Consider the following 18779-nt stretch of genomic DNA (forward strand, 5'->3'; position numbering starts at 1 on the left):
GCATATGGTAATGAATAATTTGTTACACAACTTTAAGAAAAACAGTATGAGGCATGTGAATTATTGTTCTTTTTTTAAGTTAATAGAATATGCAAAGATAGAAAAACACGTGTACTACACAGTTTTCTGGGGTGTGTATCAACATCATATTACTACAATTCGACATACACATTCACATGGACTCTTAGATTTGTAAAATAATTGGTAAGGTTTATCTATGTGACCATCTCATGGGATAGTACTTAATATTACAGTCTAGGGTTCTTTGTTATTTGGTGACATGTAATAATGTATCAAGGAGTAAAAATGAACCCAAACTGGAATACCTAAGCTTATGAACATGGTCATAAGTGTTTCTAAAAACCATAATATCCATAATAATATTATTAATAATACAAAAATAAAATCTTGACAATTTATTACATCAAATAATAGAATTTATCCCCACTAAGTTTATAGTCCTAATTAAGCATCCAAACTACAGAAGGAAGGACATGTGAAAGTATTTATTTTTTTTAACTTGTCACATGAATTTTCAGTGTACTGAAGGAACTTCTTTTTGAGAGCAAATGGAAGTTTGTGATGCATATGGCTTATGTAAGAAACAAAACAGGACCTTTTCCAGCATTATTCTAGATGTGTAAAATGGCAGAGACTATCAGAATAAGTTCCAACAAAAGAAACAATGTGATAGCTTTAGAATTACAGTGGGTAAGAGGAAAGTGATATAATCAGTAGAGAAAATGGCTGAAACCTGAAAGAATTTAAATCCAGTAGCAAACTATTAAAAGTGATATCATCTTAGAGTGGACAGTCATGTTAGCCTTTTAAATTTGACTACAGAGTTCTAAGCTTAAGAAAACTTTTCAGGGTTCAAAAATATAGCTTTCTAAAACATGAAGCTGTATTTTTTAATCAGTAAAGCACAAAGACACAGATTTTTAATAATTATGTAAACAAAACTATGTTTGGCAAGAATTTATGATGCAGACAACTAAGGTAAGTCAAAGATACTTAGTAAGATTTCATGTCAGTGGATGGACCTGAAAGGTATTATGCTGCGTGAAATAAGACAAAGACAAATGTATGATTTCACTTATATGGAATCTAAAAAAAAAACCCCAAATTCATAAATACAGGAAACAAACTGGTGGTTTCCAGAGCAGGGATGTTACAGGGCAGCCAAAATAAGTGATGGGGAATAAGAGGTAAAATAGAGCATAAGGAATGTGGTCAATAATATTATAAAAACTTTGTATGGTGACAGAAGGTAACTAGACTTATTGTGGTGATCACTCATAATGCATATAATTGTCAAATCACAGTGATGCACACCTGAAATTAATAGGGTATTGTATGCAAAGTACTTCATGTGTCTGAGATGGAGTGAATGAAATTGAAAATAGGGCTTACAGCCCTGGCTGGTGTAGCTCAGTGGATTGAGCGCGGGCCTGCGAACCAGACGATCGAGGTTGGATTCCCAGTCAGGGCACATGCCTGGGTTGCAGGCCAGTTCCCAGCAGGGGACGCATGAGAGGCAACCATACATTGATATTTCTCTCCTGTCTTTCCCTTCCCCTCTAATAAATAAATAAAATTTTTTAAAAAAGAAAATAGGGCTTACAAAGAACCTGCAGTGTCTTTGTGTTCAGCTATAGAATTCTCTGGATCATAACTTTCATTTAGAAATTTTAGCTAAAATCGCCAGACTTTTTAAAATAAATATTTTATTGTTTATTTTGATTTTTAAATGATTTCTTTCTTAATGGAAACCAAGTTTGACCAAGGAATGTAGGTAGGTAGTAAGTAATGTTTTTCTTTGCTTTAGGTAAAACTTCAGTCAAGAAGCTGACAGAAAAGGTAAGCAGTGTGTGTAGGGAGGAGTTATTTTTCTAAATTTTCCTTATAATAGAAAATGAACTTTTATAAATTAAAATATTTTAATATGTGTATATTCGAAGGATATCAAGGATGTACTGGCAGCAATCCAAAGAACTCATTGTGGATCAACCTTTTTTAGAGACCTTGGTGATAAAGGTAATTGTGATTTGTTAAGTTTCTTCTTAAGTGTTTTAATTAACCAAAGTATTATTAACGAATTGTGTTATGAGGTTTACAGCCATGTGTTAGAGAGTATACAGTGGAGACTATATAGAGAGAATGTTACAACACCATGTTATTTAATATATGTTTTAAGTCATAATAAAATACTCATTAAATAAATAACTTTGTCTAACTCTTAGCAATTACAGATAAATTATTCAGCATCAATTTTCATTAAGGCCAGGATAGAGGAGTAAAGCAGACTGTCTAAAGTAATAAGAGAAGGCTTCACAGAATTCACATAAAAGAATTATCAAAGTTCCACAATCTCATAACAAGCTAACAATAACTATATTATATTCTTGAAATAAAAAAAATGTACCCACCATGCATTATAAAAAAGGAAATTGTAAGTCATAGTTATTTTCTGCTTTTTTAAACTCAAGCAGAATTCTCAGTGTAATACCACCCCCAACAATGTACTAAATATAGCCCTGACTGGTGTGGCTCAATTGGTTGGATGGTGTCCCACAAAGCAAGAGGTCGCATGTTCAATACCTGGGCAGTGTATATGTCTGGGTTCTGGGTTCAGTCCCAGGTGAGGGTGCATGTGAGAGGCAGACAACTAAAAATTCAATCAGTAGTGCTCTGTCACATTGATGTTTCTCTCCCTCACTTTCTCCCCCTCTTTCCCCTCTCTAAATAAATAAGTAAATATGACTCCAGTTTTTAAATATTTCCAGAGAAGCATAGTAACAGAATTTAATCATCTTTTCAGGTGGCTCCTAAGGACTTTTTAACAAATTTTTAAATATAATTATTTGAAGTATTTCTCTATTTCACATGCAGTTTTTTAAACATTGCCATTTAATAGCATTTGTTTTACAATTAGAGGTGACAAGAATGTATTAACTTATTTCTCCTCTAAATATTCTTAAGTGTCAGGTTTTTTTAGAAAGTATTTTCAGAGGGCAGATGCCTAGAATGCTCTTGTACAAATATCTTGTCTATAGTCTATCTTGAGAGTATAGCATGTTATTTTCACACTGCCTCAACTGTGTTTATTCAAGCTTGTTAGGACCGCTCTGTGTAGTTTCAGAGATTGCAGCCCCATGAGACCAGGCTCTGAAAGGGGCTAGTAATTCTCCCTGGAAAACCAGGTAACACAGGTGGCAGACATGACCCGACTCTTTAACACGAAGGGTTCCCGTGAGAATCAGGCCTGATAAATACATTGTATCCTTTGAAGTTTCCTCTGCTTTGCTTTGTATGGCTCTGTTGATATAAACTGGATGTTTTAAGCTCAAGGCATAAGGAGTAAACTCCTTCTCTCATAAACCATGTCTCAAAGACCATCTGGCATTAATATGACTAACAAACCCTGACCTATTACAGATCTCTGTGTTCCTTCAGTTGTTATCTATAGATAATACCTGTTTTCATATGACTGTAGCCTTTTGATGTTGACTGATAAGCTATGCATGTATGCTGTATATATCTACACGTACCATTACCAATAAAAGCCATTTGGGAGAAGAGCTTGAGGCATTCTACACTAGAGGGAATCTCCACTGGCGGGAATCGCCACCCCCCACCGGAACAGCAAGATTGTGTCCAGGATGACTTATTTCTCATCCGAGGAATTCTGTGGGATGGAGTTCCTCCCACACAAGCTTTTTATTTACATCAGTATATCAAAGAAAGATGAGAATTTTCTTTTATAAACAGCTCCCCTGTGTAAAAGACATGGACTTATGTCTAGAGAAAAGAAACATGAGGTCTTTTTTTGGCACCAAGCCCAGTTCAGTCTAGCACATTGGCCATTTCTTCACATTGCTATATTCCTTTGAAAATTAGAAAAAAACTATTGACTTTTTTGTGATAGTCAAGGAATGAAATACTTTGTTCCTTCAACTATTAATATTAGAGTGCCTTCATATGAACATTGAATGTTTTAAAGAAAAAAACGTCTGAAGACTTACTATAGGCTTTTTTATGAAAGAGAAGTACTCCTGCCCTAAAATATAAAAACAACAGAAAAGTTGGTGATGCAAAAAAAAATAAGTCATCAAAGACATTTAAATATATACCTGAAGTTAGTTACAGCTAAAACACAGAAAACCTGGATGTAAAATCCTTACCTGCCTTGATCTGAATGACTGGGATCCCACATCTCTGTTTTTAATTTTTTTAATTTTAATTATCACTCAAGGACACTTTACTCATTGCTCTGAGAGAAAGAGTTTCAGAGAAACATTGATGTGAGAGAGAAATATTGATTGTCCACCTCCTGTACCTGCCTGACCAGGGACCAAACTTGCTGCCTAGCCATGTGCCCTGACCAGAATCAAACCCACAGCCCTTTGATCTATGGGACAACACTCCCAGCAACTGAGCCACACAGGCCAGGGTTCTCTTTTTAATTTTTATATTAATTTTTATTTATCTTAGTTGTCTTTCCCACTTATACCTGCTTACTTAAAATTTTCACCCATCTAAAGGATGGGTGAAAATTATACTTAATGATCATCCAAACTTGGGAAATAATTTCACATTTTTCTGAAGTCCTATAACTCTTACTATCAATATCTCTCAGCGATATGTAGCATTTTCTATAAACATTTGCATTTCAGCCTCCTGGTATACACAGCATCATCTATTAAGAATTCTTGCCATAGCCCTGGCTGTGTGGCTTAGTTGGTTGGAGCCTTGTCCCATACACCAAAAGGTTGCAGGTTCGATCTCCAGTCAGGGCACATACCTGCTTTGCTGGTTTGATCCCCACATCTGAGCACAGCTCTGGATCTAAGTACCAGTTATTAGAAAATGTAAAAGTTAGAGGAATATGAAATGACACCAAGAAGATGCAATCATCAAAATTTTCTAGGCTATAATAGCCCTCACAGGACAAATAACCAGGTTTCTTCACCAAATTAATTGAAAGGGGGGAAAAAAGAGAAGGGAAAACGTGTATATCAAAAAGAGATTTAAGACATAAGAAACAAAAGAAAAATTAAAAAGTTGTGAATCAAGTACACTATCAATAGCGAAAAGGCAACCCACTGGATGGGAGAAAATATTTGCAGATTATATATAGGGGGCTAATATCCAGGATATGTAAAGAACTTCTACAACTCAACAGTAAAAAACCAATTTAGAAGTGGGCAAGCTAGAGTAGATATTTCTCCAAAGATATACAAATGGCTAATTCTCACATGAAAAGATCCTCAATGTGACTATTAGGGAAATGCAAATCAAAACCACAGTGAGATGCCACTTCACACCCATTACTATCAGGGGAAAAAAAGAAAATAATTATTGGCAAGGATGTAGACAAATTGTAATACTTTCACATTGCTAGTAGGGATGTAAAATGGTATGGCCACTGTGGGAAATAGCATGGATGTTCCTCAAAAAGTTAAACATAATATAACCATTTGATCCAGCAATTCCACTTTGGATATATACCCCCAAAAATTAAAAGCAGAGACTCAGGCTTTGGCCAGTGTGACTCGGTTGGATTGTTGTCTTGTAGACCAAAGGGTTGTGAGTTCAATTCCTGATCAGGGCACTCACCCAGATTGTGGGTTTGATCTCCAATCAGGGTATATATGAGAATGCAACTAATTGATGTGTCTCTTCCTCAACCTCTTCATCTCTAGAAGCAATGATAGAATGTCTTTGGGTGAGGATTTTAAAAAAAGCAGACACTCAAACAGCTGTTATATTATTACACCATTGTAAGCAGTGTTAGTCACAGTAGCTAAAAGGTGGAAACGGATGATAGATAAATGAACTGTGGTCCATCTATAAAATGGAATATTATTCCAACTTAAAAAGGAATGAAATTCCAATAAATGCTACAATATGGATAAGTCTTGGAGACATTATGCTAAGTGAATAAAGCCAGTTAGGAAAGGATACACTGTATGATTCCATGTGTATGAGGTCCCTAAAATAGAGACAGAATNCTGCGTGGTCTGTCTCACTGTGCGCGAATATGCGCCCGCGGTCTGCCCCGCACCCCAGCTGGTTCTCGTCCGCCTGCGCGCCTGGGTCGGGGGCCCTGTCCTGCCCGACCCCGCTCACTGCTGGCTCCGCCCCTCTTACCGTCCCCGTTGAACGGTTAGATGTAGTCGGACTTCCGTATAATTCAATTTTCTGTCCTTTGGTTGTGTCTTTGTTTCTCCAATCCTTTGTTTTATTTAAACTTGGTTGTGGGAGAAGGCACAGTGTTTCCACCTATGCCTCCATCTTGGCGGAAGTCCCTAGACCAGCAATTTTCAAGTGGTATGCTGCAGCACACAGGTGTGCGGCTAGAATTTTTAAAACATGCAATACCTGACTATTTAGTCAGAGGCACTGAGTTCTTTTCCTTTCGATTATCAGGGGGGGAAATGACAACAGCCAACCCAATAGTCATCCAGTGTGAATGAATCAAATTTATGCCTGTTTTTGTTAGGTCAGCAAAAAATATTTTTTTTGGTGTGTCACAAAATTTTAGTAATTAGTTATGTGTACCGTGACACAAAAAAGATTGAAAATCACTGGATTAGAGGTTATAGGAGCTGGGAGTAGAAAAGAATGGGGAATTTGGGTTTATGGAGTTTCTGTTTGTGATGATGAAAACATCCTGATGATAGTGGTTACAAAAAATGTGAACTTATTTAATGCCTGGACTATACATTTAAAAATGGCAGATCTGGCTGGTGTAGCTCAGTGCATTGAGCGTGGGCCTGCAAACCAAAGGTCGTCAGTTCACTTCCCAGTCAGGGCACATGCCTGGGTTGTAGGCGAGCTCCTCCTGTAGGTAGTAAGGGGTGTGCAAGAGGCAACCACACATTGATGTTTCTCTTGTCTTTCTACCTTACCCTCTTTCTAAAAATAAATAAATCTTTTTAAAAATGTCCAAAAGAGCCCTGGCTGGTGTAGCTCAGTGGATTGAGCGTGGGCCTGTGAACCAGAGGATCACAGTTCGATTCCCAGTCAGGGCACATGCCTGGATTGCAGGCCAATTCCTGGCAGGGGGCACATGATACATTGTGTGTCCCCAACAGAGGCAACCATACACTGATATTTCTCTCCCTCTCTCCTTCCCTTCCCCTCTAAAGATAAATAAATAAAATTTTTTAAATGTCCAGAATAGTAAATGTTGTTCAAGTAAATGTTGTGTAAATAGTAAATAGTAAATGTTGTGTATATTTTACCACAAAAAAAGTGACAAGGCCTGTCCTGTTTACTTGGGGAACTGCCAGTCGCCCGTGCTTTTCCGGTGGGGCGGGGTCTGCGCCGACCCTCGGCTTCCTGTGCCCAGGTGATCCCTGTGGCACAGGACCTGCACCGGCTGGCGAATAAATTTGGGGAGTCTCTGGCTGCTGGCTGGGCCCCTGGAAGAGAGCCAGTCACCAGCTTCACCCCTACTCAGCCGGCGCAGACAAGGAAACACAGGGAGTCGGGCTGTTGCTGTTGGTTTGGGAGAATTGTGAGTTGCCCTGTGTATTCAGCCACAACACAGGGAAAGGTCCACACCCAAGCCTACGAGAACAAGAAAGCCAGGCTGGGAGCGCACACCCTCATGTAAGACCAGGGCTGGGAAGCCTGAGAGAAAATCCGCTCTCAGTAGGGCGCGGGTGAGAGGCGCCAGTCTGGATCTTGGGAGGTACTGGCAAGACCAGTTGAGTGTACCAAGGGGCGAGAAGAGCCACAATAACAGCCCCTCAGGCTGCTGCAGTTAGTGAGACCAGACGGTTTGACTCGCTGGACACTAACCGGAGGAGTAGTGGGAGCAGAGAAGACCAAGATACCTACAAGAGACTGTACCACTGAATTCCACAGGTATCCTCCACAGAATTTCACGCCATAAACTCAGGGTCCCAGAAAAGATCAATCTAAGAAGCTGAGGCCAACGAGAAGAGCAGCACAAACAATGGGGAGACAAAGAAACAATCCCCAAATGAAAGAAAAGGAGGAAGCCTGAGAAAGAATGTTAGATGAAATAGAGGCAAGTCAACTATCAGATGTGGAATTCAAAGCACTGGTTATCAGGAAATTCAAAGAGCTTACAACGAGCTACCAGAAACTACAGGGGAGCTACAATGAACTCTCCGCAAACTATACCAGCATGAAAAAGGAAATAGAAACCATCAGCAAAGGCCAAGAGGAAATGAAAAATAAAATTTCTGAACTGAAGAACACAGTAGAAGGTATGAAGAGTAGGATTGATGAGGCGGAGGACCACATAAGCGAGCTCGAAGACAGGGTGGAAAGAATCTCCCAGACAGACAAGGTAATGGAAAAGAGAATCAGAAAAAATGAGGAGAGTTCAAATGAAATGCAAGACAATATGAAATGTAATAATATCCGAATAATAGGAATACCAGAGGGGAAGAAGAACAAGGGATAGGAAACCTACTTGAAAGAGTAATAACAGAAAATTTTCCTAAGATGAGGAGAGAGAAAGTCACACGAATCCAGGAATCGCAGAGAGTCCCAGACAGGTGGAACCCAAAGAGGCCTACTGCAAGACACATCATCATTAAAATGGCAAAACTCCAGGACAAAGAGAGAATCCTAAAGGCAGCAAGGGAGAAAAAGGAAGTAACATACAAGGGGGTCCCAATAAGGTTGGCTAATGACTTCTCAACGGAAACATTCCAAGCAAGAAAAGAATGGCAGGAAATATTCCAAGTAATGAGAAACAGAGGCCTACAACCGAGACTGCTTTATCCAGCAAGGCTCTCAATCAAGATAGAAGGCCAAATAAAGAGCTTCCAAGACAAAAGAAGTCTAAAAGAATACGCCTCCACAAAACCTGCTCTACAAGAATTACTAAAAGGGCTGCTTTAAGGAAAGGAAGGAAAAGAGAGAGACAGAGAGGAACACAGGTACATAAATGGCAATGAATAAGTACCTTTCGATAATAACTTTAAACGTAAATGGATTAAATGCACCAATTAAGAGACATAGAATAGCTGAATGGATAAGAAAGCATGACCCACACATATGCTGCCTACAAGAGACTCACCTGAGGACAAAAGACCACCACAGACTGAAAGTGAAAGGATGGAAACAAATTTTCCAAGCAAATGGACATGAAAAAAAAGCCGGGGTAGCAATCCTCATATCAGACAAAATAGACTTCAAAAAAAAGGCTATAAAGAGAGACCCAGAAGGTCACTTCATAATACTCAAGGGAAGAATCCACCAAGAAGACATTAACATCATAAATATATATGCACCCAACACAGGAGCACCCAAATATATAAAGAAAATCCTAGAGGACCTCAAGAAAGATATTGACAGCAACACAATTATAGTAGGGGATTTTAACACCCCACTGTCAAAAATGGACAGATCTTCCAAACAAAATATCAACAAAGATATAGCAGCATTAAACGACACTCTAGAAGAAATGGACCTAATTGATATATATAGAGCCATCCATCCCAAAGAAACTAAATACACTTTCTTTTCAAACGCACATGGAACATTTTCAAAGATAGATCACATGATAGGACACAAAACCAGTCTCAACAACTTCAGGAAAATAGAAATCATACCAAGCATCTTCTCTGATCACAAGGGACTGAAATTGGAAACCAACCCCACAGGAAAAAACCCAAAACACCCAAAATCATGGAGACTGAATGGTAGGCTATTGAACAATGAATGGGTCAAGATTGAAATTAGGGAGGAAATCAAAAAACTCCTTGAAACAAATGAAAATGAACTCACCACAACCCAAAATTTATGGGACACAGTGAAGGCAGTCCTGAGAGGGAAGTTCATAGCGATACAGGCTCACCTAAAGAGGATAGAAACATTTCAAACAAACAACCTAACCCAACGCCTGCAAGAACTCGAGGAACAACAACAAAGACAGCCCAGAGCAAGTAGAAGGAAGGAAATAACCAAGATCAAAGCAGAATTAAATGACATAGAGACTAAAAGCACAATTCTAAAGATCAATGAATCCAGGAGTTGGTTTTTTGAAAAGATAAACAAAATAGACAAACCTTTAAGTAGGCTCATTAAGAAAAGAAGAGAGAGGACACAAATAAACACAATCAGAAATGAAAGAGGAGAGATTACAACTGATACCACAGAAATAGAAAGGATTGTAAGAAATTACTATGCGGAACTGTATGCCAAGAAATTTGAAAACCTGGGTGAAATGGACAAATTTCTAGAAAAATATAATCTTCCAAAACTCAATGAAAAAGAAGCAGAAAACCTGAACAGGCCAATAACAGCAAATGAAATTGAAGAAGTAATCAAAAAACTCCCATCACACAAAAGCCCTGGGCCAGATGGTTTCACAGGAGAATTCTACAAAGCTTTTAAGGAAGAGCTAACCCCTATTCTTCACAGACTATTCCAAAAAATCCAAAAGGAGGGAAAACTCCCCAACTCTTTCTATGAAGCCAGCATCACCCTAATTCCAAAGCCAGATAGAGACACAACAAAGAAAGAAAATTACAGGCCAATATCACTGATGAACATAGATGCTAAAATCCTCAACAAAATATTGGCAAATCGCATCCAACAATACATCAAAAAGATCATACACCACGACCAAGTGGGATTCATCCCGGGGATGCAAGGATGGTTCAATATACGCAAATCAATAAATGTAATACACCAAATAAACAAAAGCAAAGACAAAAACCACATGGTCATATCAATAGATGCGGAAAAAGCTTTTGATAAGGTACAACACCCATTTATGATAAAGGTACTCAGCAAGGTGGGAATAGAGGGAACATTCCTCAATATAATAAAGGCCATATATGAAAGACCTACAGCCAACATCATACTCAATGGGCAAAAACTAAAAGCTTTTCCACTAAGATCAGGTACAAGACAAGGTTGCCCACTTTCACCACTTCTATTCAATATAGTATTAGAAGTTCTAGCTGCAGCGATCAGACAAGAAAAGGAAATAAAAGGCATCCAAATCGGAAAGGAGGAAACAAAACTGGCATTGTTTGCAGATGACATGATAGTGTACATGGAAAACCCTATAGCCTCTACCAAAAAACTGCTGGAACTAATAAATGAATTTGGCATAACAGCAGGATACAAAGTCAATATCCAGAAATCAAAGGCATTTTTGTATACCAACAATGAAGCAGCAGAAGCAGAAATCAGGAAAAAAATACCATTCGATATAGCAAAAAGAAAAATAAAATATCTGGGAATAAACCTAACCAAGGAGGTAAAAGACCTGTATGCAGAAAACTACACAACACTGAAGAAAGAAATCAAGGAAGACACAAATAAATGGAAACATATACCATGTTCATGGATTGGAAGAATTAACATCATCAAAATGTCCATACTACCCAAAGCAATTTACAGATTCAATGCAGTACCTATTAAAGTACCAATGGCATATTCCACAGACATAGAACAAACATTTCAAAAATTTATATGGAACCAGATAAGACCCCGAATAGTTGCTGCAGTTTTGAGAAAGAAGAACAAAGTAGGAGGGATCACAATACCTGATATCAAATTGTATTACAAATCCAGTGTAATCAAAACAGCCTGGTACTGGCACAAAAACATGCACATAGACCAATGGAATAGAACAGAGAGCCCAGAAATAAACCCAACTCTCTACAGTCAATTAATATTCAACAAAGGGGGCAATAACATAAAATGGAGTAAAGATAGCCTTTTCAATAAATGGTGTTGGGAGAACTGGACAGCTACATGCAAAAAAATGAAACTTGAGCACCAACTTACACCATACACCAAAATAAATTCAAGGTGGATAAAAGACCTAAATATAAGCCAGGAAAACATTAAAGCCCTAGAGGAGAGCATTGGCAAGAAAATCTCAGATATTCCACGCAGCAATAATTTTACTGATAGGTCCCCTAGAGCAAGGGTTGTAAAGGAAAGAATAAACAAATGGGATCTCATCAAAATAAAAAGCTTCTGCATGGCTAAGGAAAACAGTATGAAGATAAAAAGAGAAGCAACAGCTTGGGAAAACATTTGCCAATGATACCTCAGATAAGGGTTTAATCTCCAAAATATACAAAGAACTCACTCGACTCCACTCAGAGAAGACAAGCAACCCGATCAAAAAATGGGCAGAGGACTTGAACAGGCATTTCTCCAAGGAGGACATACAGAGGATCCAGAGACACATGAAAAGATGCTAGATATCACTAGCTATCAGAGAGATGCAAATTAAAACCACAATGAGATACCACTTAACACCAGTCAGAATGGCTATCATAAACAAAGAAACAAACAAGTGCTGGAGAGGTTGTGGGGAAAAGGAGACTCTAGTTCACTGTTGGTGGGATTGCAGACTGGTACAACCGCTATGGAAAATAGTATGGAATTTTCTAAGAAAACTAAAAATGAACGTGCCTTTTGATCCAGCAATTCCACTCTTGGGAGTATATCCCAAGAACCCTGAAACACCAATCCAAAAGAACCTATGCACCCGATGTTCATAGCAGCACAATTCACGATAGCCAAGAGTTGGAAGCAACCTAGATGCCCATCGGTCAATGACTGGATCAAAAAACTATGGTACATTTACACAATGGAATTCTATGCTGCAGAAAGGAAGAAGGAACTACTACCCTTTGCAACATCATGCAAAAATCATAGGGGAAAAGGGAATGGACTCACATGAACAAGTATAAAGGACACATGGACAATAACTAAGGGTGGGGGGTGGAAAGGGGAGGGATGCGGGGAGCATGCGGTGGGGGGCGGGCAGGGTTGGGAATATAAGACAGAAACCTGTACTTGAACAAGAATTAAATAAAAATTATATTTAAAAAAAGTGACAAGGCCTGTCAACCAAATGCAATGCAAGAACTTTCTTTGAATTATGATCTGAGCACACTTAAAAACATTTTTTCTGGGCTTCTGTTCAAGATGGTGATGTAGGCAGACATGGCTCACCTCTTTGCACAACCACATCAAAATTACAAGTAAAATATAGAACAACCATCACTCAGGAACATCAGAAATCGAGTTGAATAAAAGGTCTGACAACTATGAAATCATGTTGAATGGAAGTCTGACAATTAATGTAATTGAAGAAACCACATCCATCCAGACTGGTAGAAGGGGCGTGGATGCAGACTGCACTGGCCTTGCACCCACATAGATAAAAATCCAGGAGGGATATCTAGGGAGTTAGGACCCAGACCCACACCAGGTCCCCCACCTAGCTCAGGATTCTAGTGCCAGGAAGATAAGTCTCCACAACGTCTGGCTATGAAGGCCAGTGGAAATTGAGTCAGTAGAAGAGGCTGATGGAACCCTTAGCAGTTCCTTTTGGGGAACCCACACACAGACTCACCTACTCAGACTTGCTCCTTCTGAGCTCCAGCACCAGGGTGGCAACTTGAAGAGTACCAGTGGTATACAGGGAGACTGTAGTGTCTGACATCAGGGCGAGCCGAAGCCATCGTCCCTCTACTAAGCCTTCCCCTGAGAGAGCCAATAGGCTGGTGCCATACCTGAGACTCTATCAACCTGGCTAACACTATGTGAACCACCTTGGAGATCCACAGAGGGTCTAACACACCTGACTTAAATGCCCACCCAAGCTACTTTTCCAAAACAATGGATGGTTTTGGTTCCTAAATCCTATCAAACAAGCAACAGCTGCCTTCACGGGGCCCTTACAGCAAAACCAGATTAGAGTCACAGTGGCTTCACCTGGGAATTTCCAAGCCTAGCAAAAGTAGTACCCATCTCAGATTGTTTTACAGCTCAGACCAGGTGCCCCTGGTAAAAAACAGGTGGAGGCTTACCTTGGCCTATACCACCAGGGGGGAGCCCCAGGGCCAGTGCACCCAGTAGACAGCTAGAGACCATATGGGAGCACTACCACTCTGCCCCTGCAGAGTTGATCTTCCATGGAAAGTGGAGGTTGGTGGTCAGTGGTCACAACCAGTCCTTGCAGATGACTGGCCTGAGGAAATCCATCCCAATGATCTGCCAACAGCTACAAAGAATCCTCTACAATAGGAGGGTGTAAGCCCATATACAGGGCGCACCTCAAGTACCCACTTTGGGTAACAGGGGAGGCTGTGCCACTGGACCCTACTCCATTAGGCCACACTACCACAACACAGTGTCAAAGCAGCTCTACCTTAATACATAGAAACAAACACAGGGAGGCCACCAAAATAAGACAAATGTGGCCTAAATGAAAAAACAGATAAACACTCCAGAAAGAGGTGAACATAATGGTGATAAGCAATCTATCAGATGCAGAGTTTGAAACATTGCTTATAAGGATGATCAAGGAATTTAGTGACGACTCAGCAGCATAGAAAGACCCAGTCAGAAATGAAGGATACAATAATTTAACAAAGAACAATTTACAGGGAAACAACAGTAAAGTGGATGAAGCCGAGAATCAAATCAATGATTTGGAACATAAGCAAAAAATAACCATGCAGAACCACAAGAAGAAAAAAGAATCCAAAAATACAAGGATAGTATAAACAACCTCTGGGAAAACTTTAAGAGGTTCAACATTTGCTTGATAGGGGTGCCAGAAGGAGAAGAGAGAGAGCAAGAAATTAGAAATCTATCTGAAAAAAAATAGTGAAAGCAAACTTCTCTAATTTGGTAAAGGAAATAGACATGCAATTCCAGGAAACACAGAGTTCGAATTATGATGGGTGCAAAGAGGCCCAGTCCAAGACACATCATTATTAAAAGGCCAAAGATTAAAGACAGAGACTGGAAGCAGGAGCAAAGAAGATACCAGAAGGTTGCCAGATAGGAGGTAGGAGGGGGAGAATGGGTAAAGCGGTGAGGGAATTAAGAAGTACAAATAGATGGTTACAGAATAGCCATGAGGATGGAAAGTACAGTATGGGAAACAGAGTAGCCAAAGAACTTACGTGAATGAACCGTGGACGTGAAGAATGGTGAGGTGATTGCTGGATGGAGTGGGGCAAAGGGAGAAAAATCGGGACAACTGTAATAGCATAATCAATAAAATATAATTTAAATTTTTTTCTGAAACAGATGTTTGTAACATTGATTTTAATTTGATGATATTAAAGAATTAGTATTTTAGATGTGGTAGATATATTTTTGAGAAGGGGATAGTCCTTTTAAAGATACAGCCTGAATATTCCACTATGAAATAATATCATCTGTGGGCTTTGTTCAAAATTAATCCAGTAGGAGGTGAGGGAAAGGGGGTGAGACATAGTTAAAACAAGATCCTCCATGAATTGATAATTGATTTAATCAGATAATTGAATCTGATACATGTAATTATTCATATTATTACTAGCTACTTTTGTATATAGCTGAAGTTTCCCATGATAAAGTATTTTGTGTAGCTTATGATCCAGAGGGAAATTCTTTTTAGCTTATCAAGAAGCTATGATTTAAGCCCTGGCTGGCATAGATCAGTGGATTGAGCATGGGCCTGTGAACCACACGATCGTGGTTGTATTCCCAGTCAGGGCACATTCCCAGTTGCGGGCCAGTTCCCAGCAGGGGACTCACGAGAGGCAACCATACATTGATCCTTCTCTCCTTCTCTCCTTCCCTTCCCCTCTAAAGATAAATAAATAAAATTTTTTTAAAAAATAAGCTATGATTTACAAGATATGTTTTCTCTATTGATAGTAATTCTTTTCATGGCAAGCACATAAAATCTGACACCATTTAATTGAGCAGGAAAGGATGCTGATTCTGTGACCAAACAGCCAGCTTCAGTGATGCACAGCTTAATTCAGGGCTCAGGCTTCACCAGAGTCCTCCCTTCAGACCTGCCAATTAAAGATTGTCTTCATTCTCAGACTCTGAACACTGATCTCTAGCAGTTCCCAGACTCTGTCCATGATCTCACATCCTAAGTGAAACATTCTCACATCATCAAAGCCCGGAGGGGGGGGTGGGGAGATGAAGTGAATGGTCTGGTCTTCTCTGTAGGAATTCCACTCTGCTTGACCTAGAGCAGGTCATGGCCCATCCCTGAAACAAGCCCCTGCAGCAAGACAAACACAAACTGTTAATTAGCCCTGTGCCGTCCTAACACCAGCTCTGCAGAGCACCGTAACTGCCTACACCAGTAAGCCTGGGAATGGGACGCATCATGGGCCATCCCACCCAAACTGCATGTTGGAGTGTGGGGAAGGAGTGGTTGCCCAAAGAAAACTCAGTATGTGAGTTTGCCCAAAGAAATCTCAGTATGCGACAGGGATTTAATTATTTCACTTTAAATAATACAGTTTGACCCTTGTATGTCCAAATCTGTTATTCTACTAAATTTGTAATTTTGCTTTACTTGAGATGTTATGAGTAGTAAAATTGAAACAAATTACAGTGTCATGCAAATAAAACATCTAGTGGATACAAGTTATTGCCTAGTCAGCATCCTTTTACCCCCTTTTTACTAGTAGTAATAATCTGATAAGACCTACTATATATTTTAAGTGATAGTACTGTACTTTACTAAAGAAGTTTTCCACAATACCAAATAGAGGTAACTTAAAGTGAAAATTGGGGAGGGAGGTCATTTTTTTAGATTTTATTGTTCAAGTACACTTCTCTGCCTTTTCTTCCCACCTCTGCCTCCTGCCCTAGCCATCCCCACCTCTCTCCCCTGATTCTACCCACCTTGGTTTTGTCCATGTGTCCTTTATACTTCTTTCTGAAAACCCTTCACCCTTTTCACCCTATTATCCCCTCCCATCTCCCCTCTGTTACTGACAAATTGTCCTTAATGTCAGTGTCTCTGGTTAGATTTTGCTTGCTTGTTTGTTGTGTTGATTATGTTCCACTTACAGGTGACATCATATGGTATTTGTCTTTCACTGCCTGGCTTATTTCACTTAGCATAATGCTCTCCACTTCCATCCCTGCTGTGGCAAGGGGTAGGGCTCCTTCTTACTTTCTGCTGCATAGTAGTCCATCATGTAGATGTACAATAGTGTTTGTAAATTCATTTACTAACGGGCACTTAGGTTGCTTCCAGCACTTGACTATTGGAAATTGTGCTGCTATGCACATTGGGATGCATAGGTTCTTCTGAATTGGTGTTTCAGGGTTCTTAGGATATAATCCCAGCAGTGGAATTGCCTGGTCAAAAGGCAGTTCCATTTTTTAGATTTCTGAGGAAATTCCTTACTGTTTTCTATAGTGGCTGCACCAGTCTGCAATCCCACCAAGACTGCACTAAAGATCCCTTTTCTCCACATCCCCCTCCAACACTTGTGTATTGTTGCTTTCTTTTTTTTTTTTTTAAGATTTGTTTAATTTATTTATCTTTAGAGGGGAAGGGAAGGAGAGAGGGAGAGAAATACCAATGTATAGTTGCCTCTTGTGCATCCCCTGCTGGGAACTGGCCTGCAACCCAGGCATGTGCCCTGACTGAGAATCAAACTGCAATCCTTTGGTTCGAAGACTTGCTCTCAAACCACTGAGCTACACCAGCCATGGCTGTTGCTTTCTTTATGATTGTCATTCTCACATGTGTGAAGTGGTATCTCATTGTGATTTTATTTTTCATCTCTTGGATGGCTAATGTTGAGCATCTTTACCTGTGTCTCTGGGCCCTCTGTATGTCCTCCTTGAAAAAGTGTGTCCAATTCTTTTGCCCATTTTTTAGTTGGGTTATTTGTCTTCCTGAAATGGATGCATGTGAGTTCTTTATATATTTTGGAGATCAAACCCTTGTCCAGGGCATCATTGGCAAATACGTTTTCCCATACTGTTGATGAGAAATATGTTTTCCCATACTGTTGATGATAGCAAATATGTTTTCCCATACTGTTCTCTTTTCATTTTAATGTTGTTTTCTTTAGCCGTGCAGAAGCTTTTTATTTTGATGAGATTCCATTTATTTATTCTTTATGCCCTTTGCTCTAGGGGACATATTGGTAAAAATATTACTGCATGGAATATCTCAGATTTTCCTGCCTATATTCTCTAGGACTTTTATGGTGTCAGGGTTTATATTTAATTCTTTTATCCACCTTGAATTTATTTTACTGTATGGTGTAAGTTGGTAATCGAGTTTCCTTTTTTTTTTTTTGCATGTAGCTGTCCAGATCTCCCAACAACATTTTTTAAAGAGGCTATTTTTACTCCATTTTATGCTTCTGCCCCTTTGTTGAATATTAACTGGCCATAGAGACTTGGGTTTATTTGGGGGCTCTCTATTATGTCCCATTGGTCTGTATATCTGTTCTTACGCCAGTACCAGGCTGCTTTGATTACTGTGGCCTTATAATACAGTTTGGTATCAACTATTGTGGTTCCACCTACTTTGTTCTTCTTTCTCAAAATTGCTTCAGCTATTTGGGGTTGTTTATGGTTCCATTTAATTTTTGAAATGTTTTTTCTGTATCTGTGAAATACATCATTGGTACTTTAATAGGGGTTGTGTTGAATGTATAAATTTCTTTGGGCACTATGCACATTTTGATGATGTTAATTCTTCCAATTCATGAACATGGTACATGTTTCCATTTATTTGTGTCTTCCTTAATTTCTTTCTTCAGTGTTGTATAGTTTTCTGAGTACAGGTCTTTTACCTCCTTGGTTAGATTTATTTTTAGGTACTTTATTTTTCTTGTTGCTATAGCAAATGGGATTTTTTTCCTGATTTGTGTTTCTAATATTTCATTGTAGGTGTGCAAAAATGCCTTTGATTTCTGAATATTGGCTTTGTATCCCGCTCTTTTGCCAAATTCATGTATTAGGTCCAGAAATTTTTT

General features: G+C 39.2%; 1 protein-coding gene across 4 annotated transcripts in view; it reads left to right on the forward strand.

The window, feature by feature from the left end:
• The window catches only part of MICU2 (mitochondrial calcium uptake 2), a 97557-nt gene that overhangs the window by 40419 nt on the left and 38359 nt on the right, over nucleotides 1-18779 (forward strand). For 3 of the 4 annotated variants that reach the window (XM_037037085.1, XM_037037086.1, XM_037037087.1), the window contains exons 3-4: nucleotides 1829-1860; nucleotides 1962-2037. The exons of the other annotated variant lie outside the window; for it this stretch is intronic. In XM_037037085.1, the coding sequence (XP_036892980.1) occupies nucleotides 1829-1860; nucleotides 1962-2037 (108 nt within the window). The remainder of the gene's footprint in view (nucleotides 1-1828; nucleotides 1861-1961; nucleotides 2038-18779) is intronic. 4 annotated transcript variants of the gene reach the window in all.

The sequence above is a fragment of the Sturnira hondurensis genome, unplaced genomic scaffold (assembly GCF_014824575.4).
Source record: "Sturnira hondurensis isolate 20B ecotype Veracruz unplaced genomic scaffold, ASM1482457v3 Scaffold0022910, whole genome shotgun sequence".
Lineage (NCBI taxonomy): Eukaryota > Metazoa > Chordata > Mammalia > Chiroptera > Phyllostomidae > Sturnira > Sturnira hondurensis.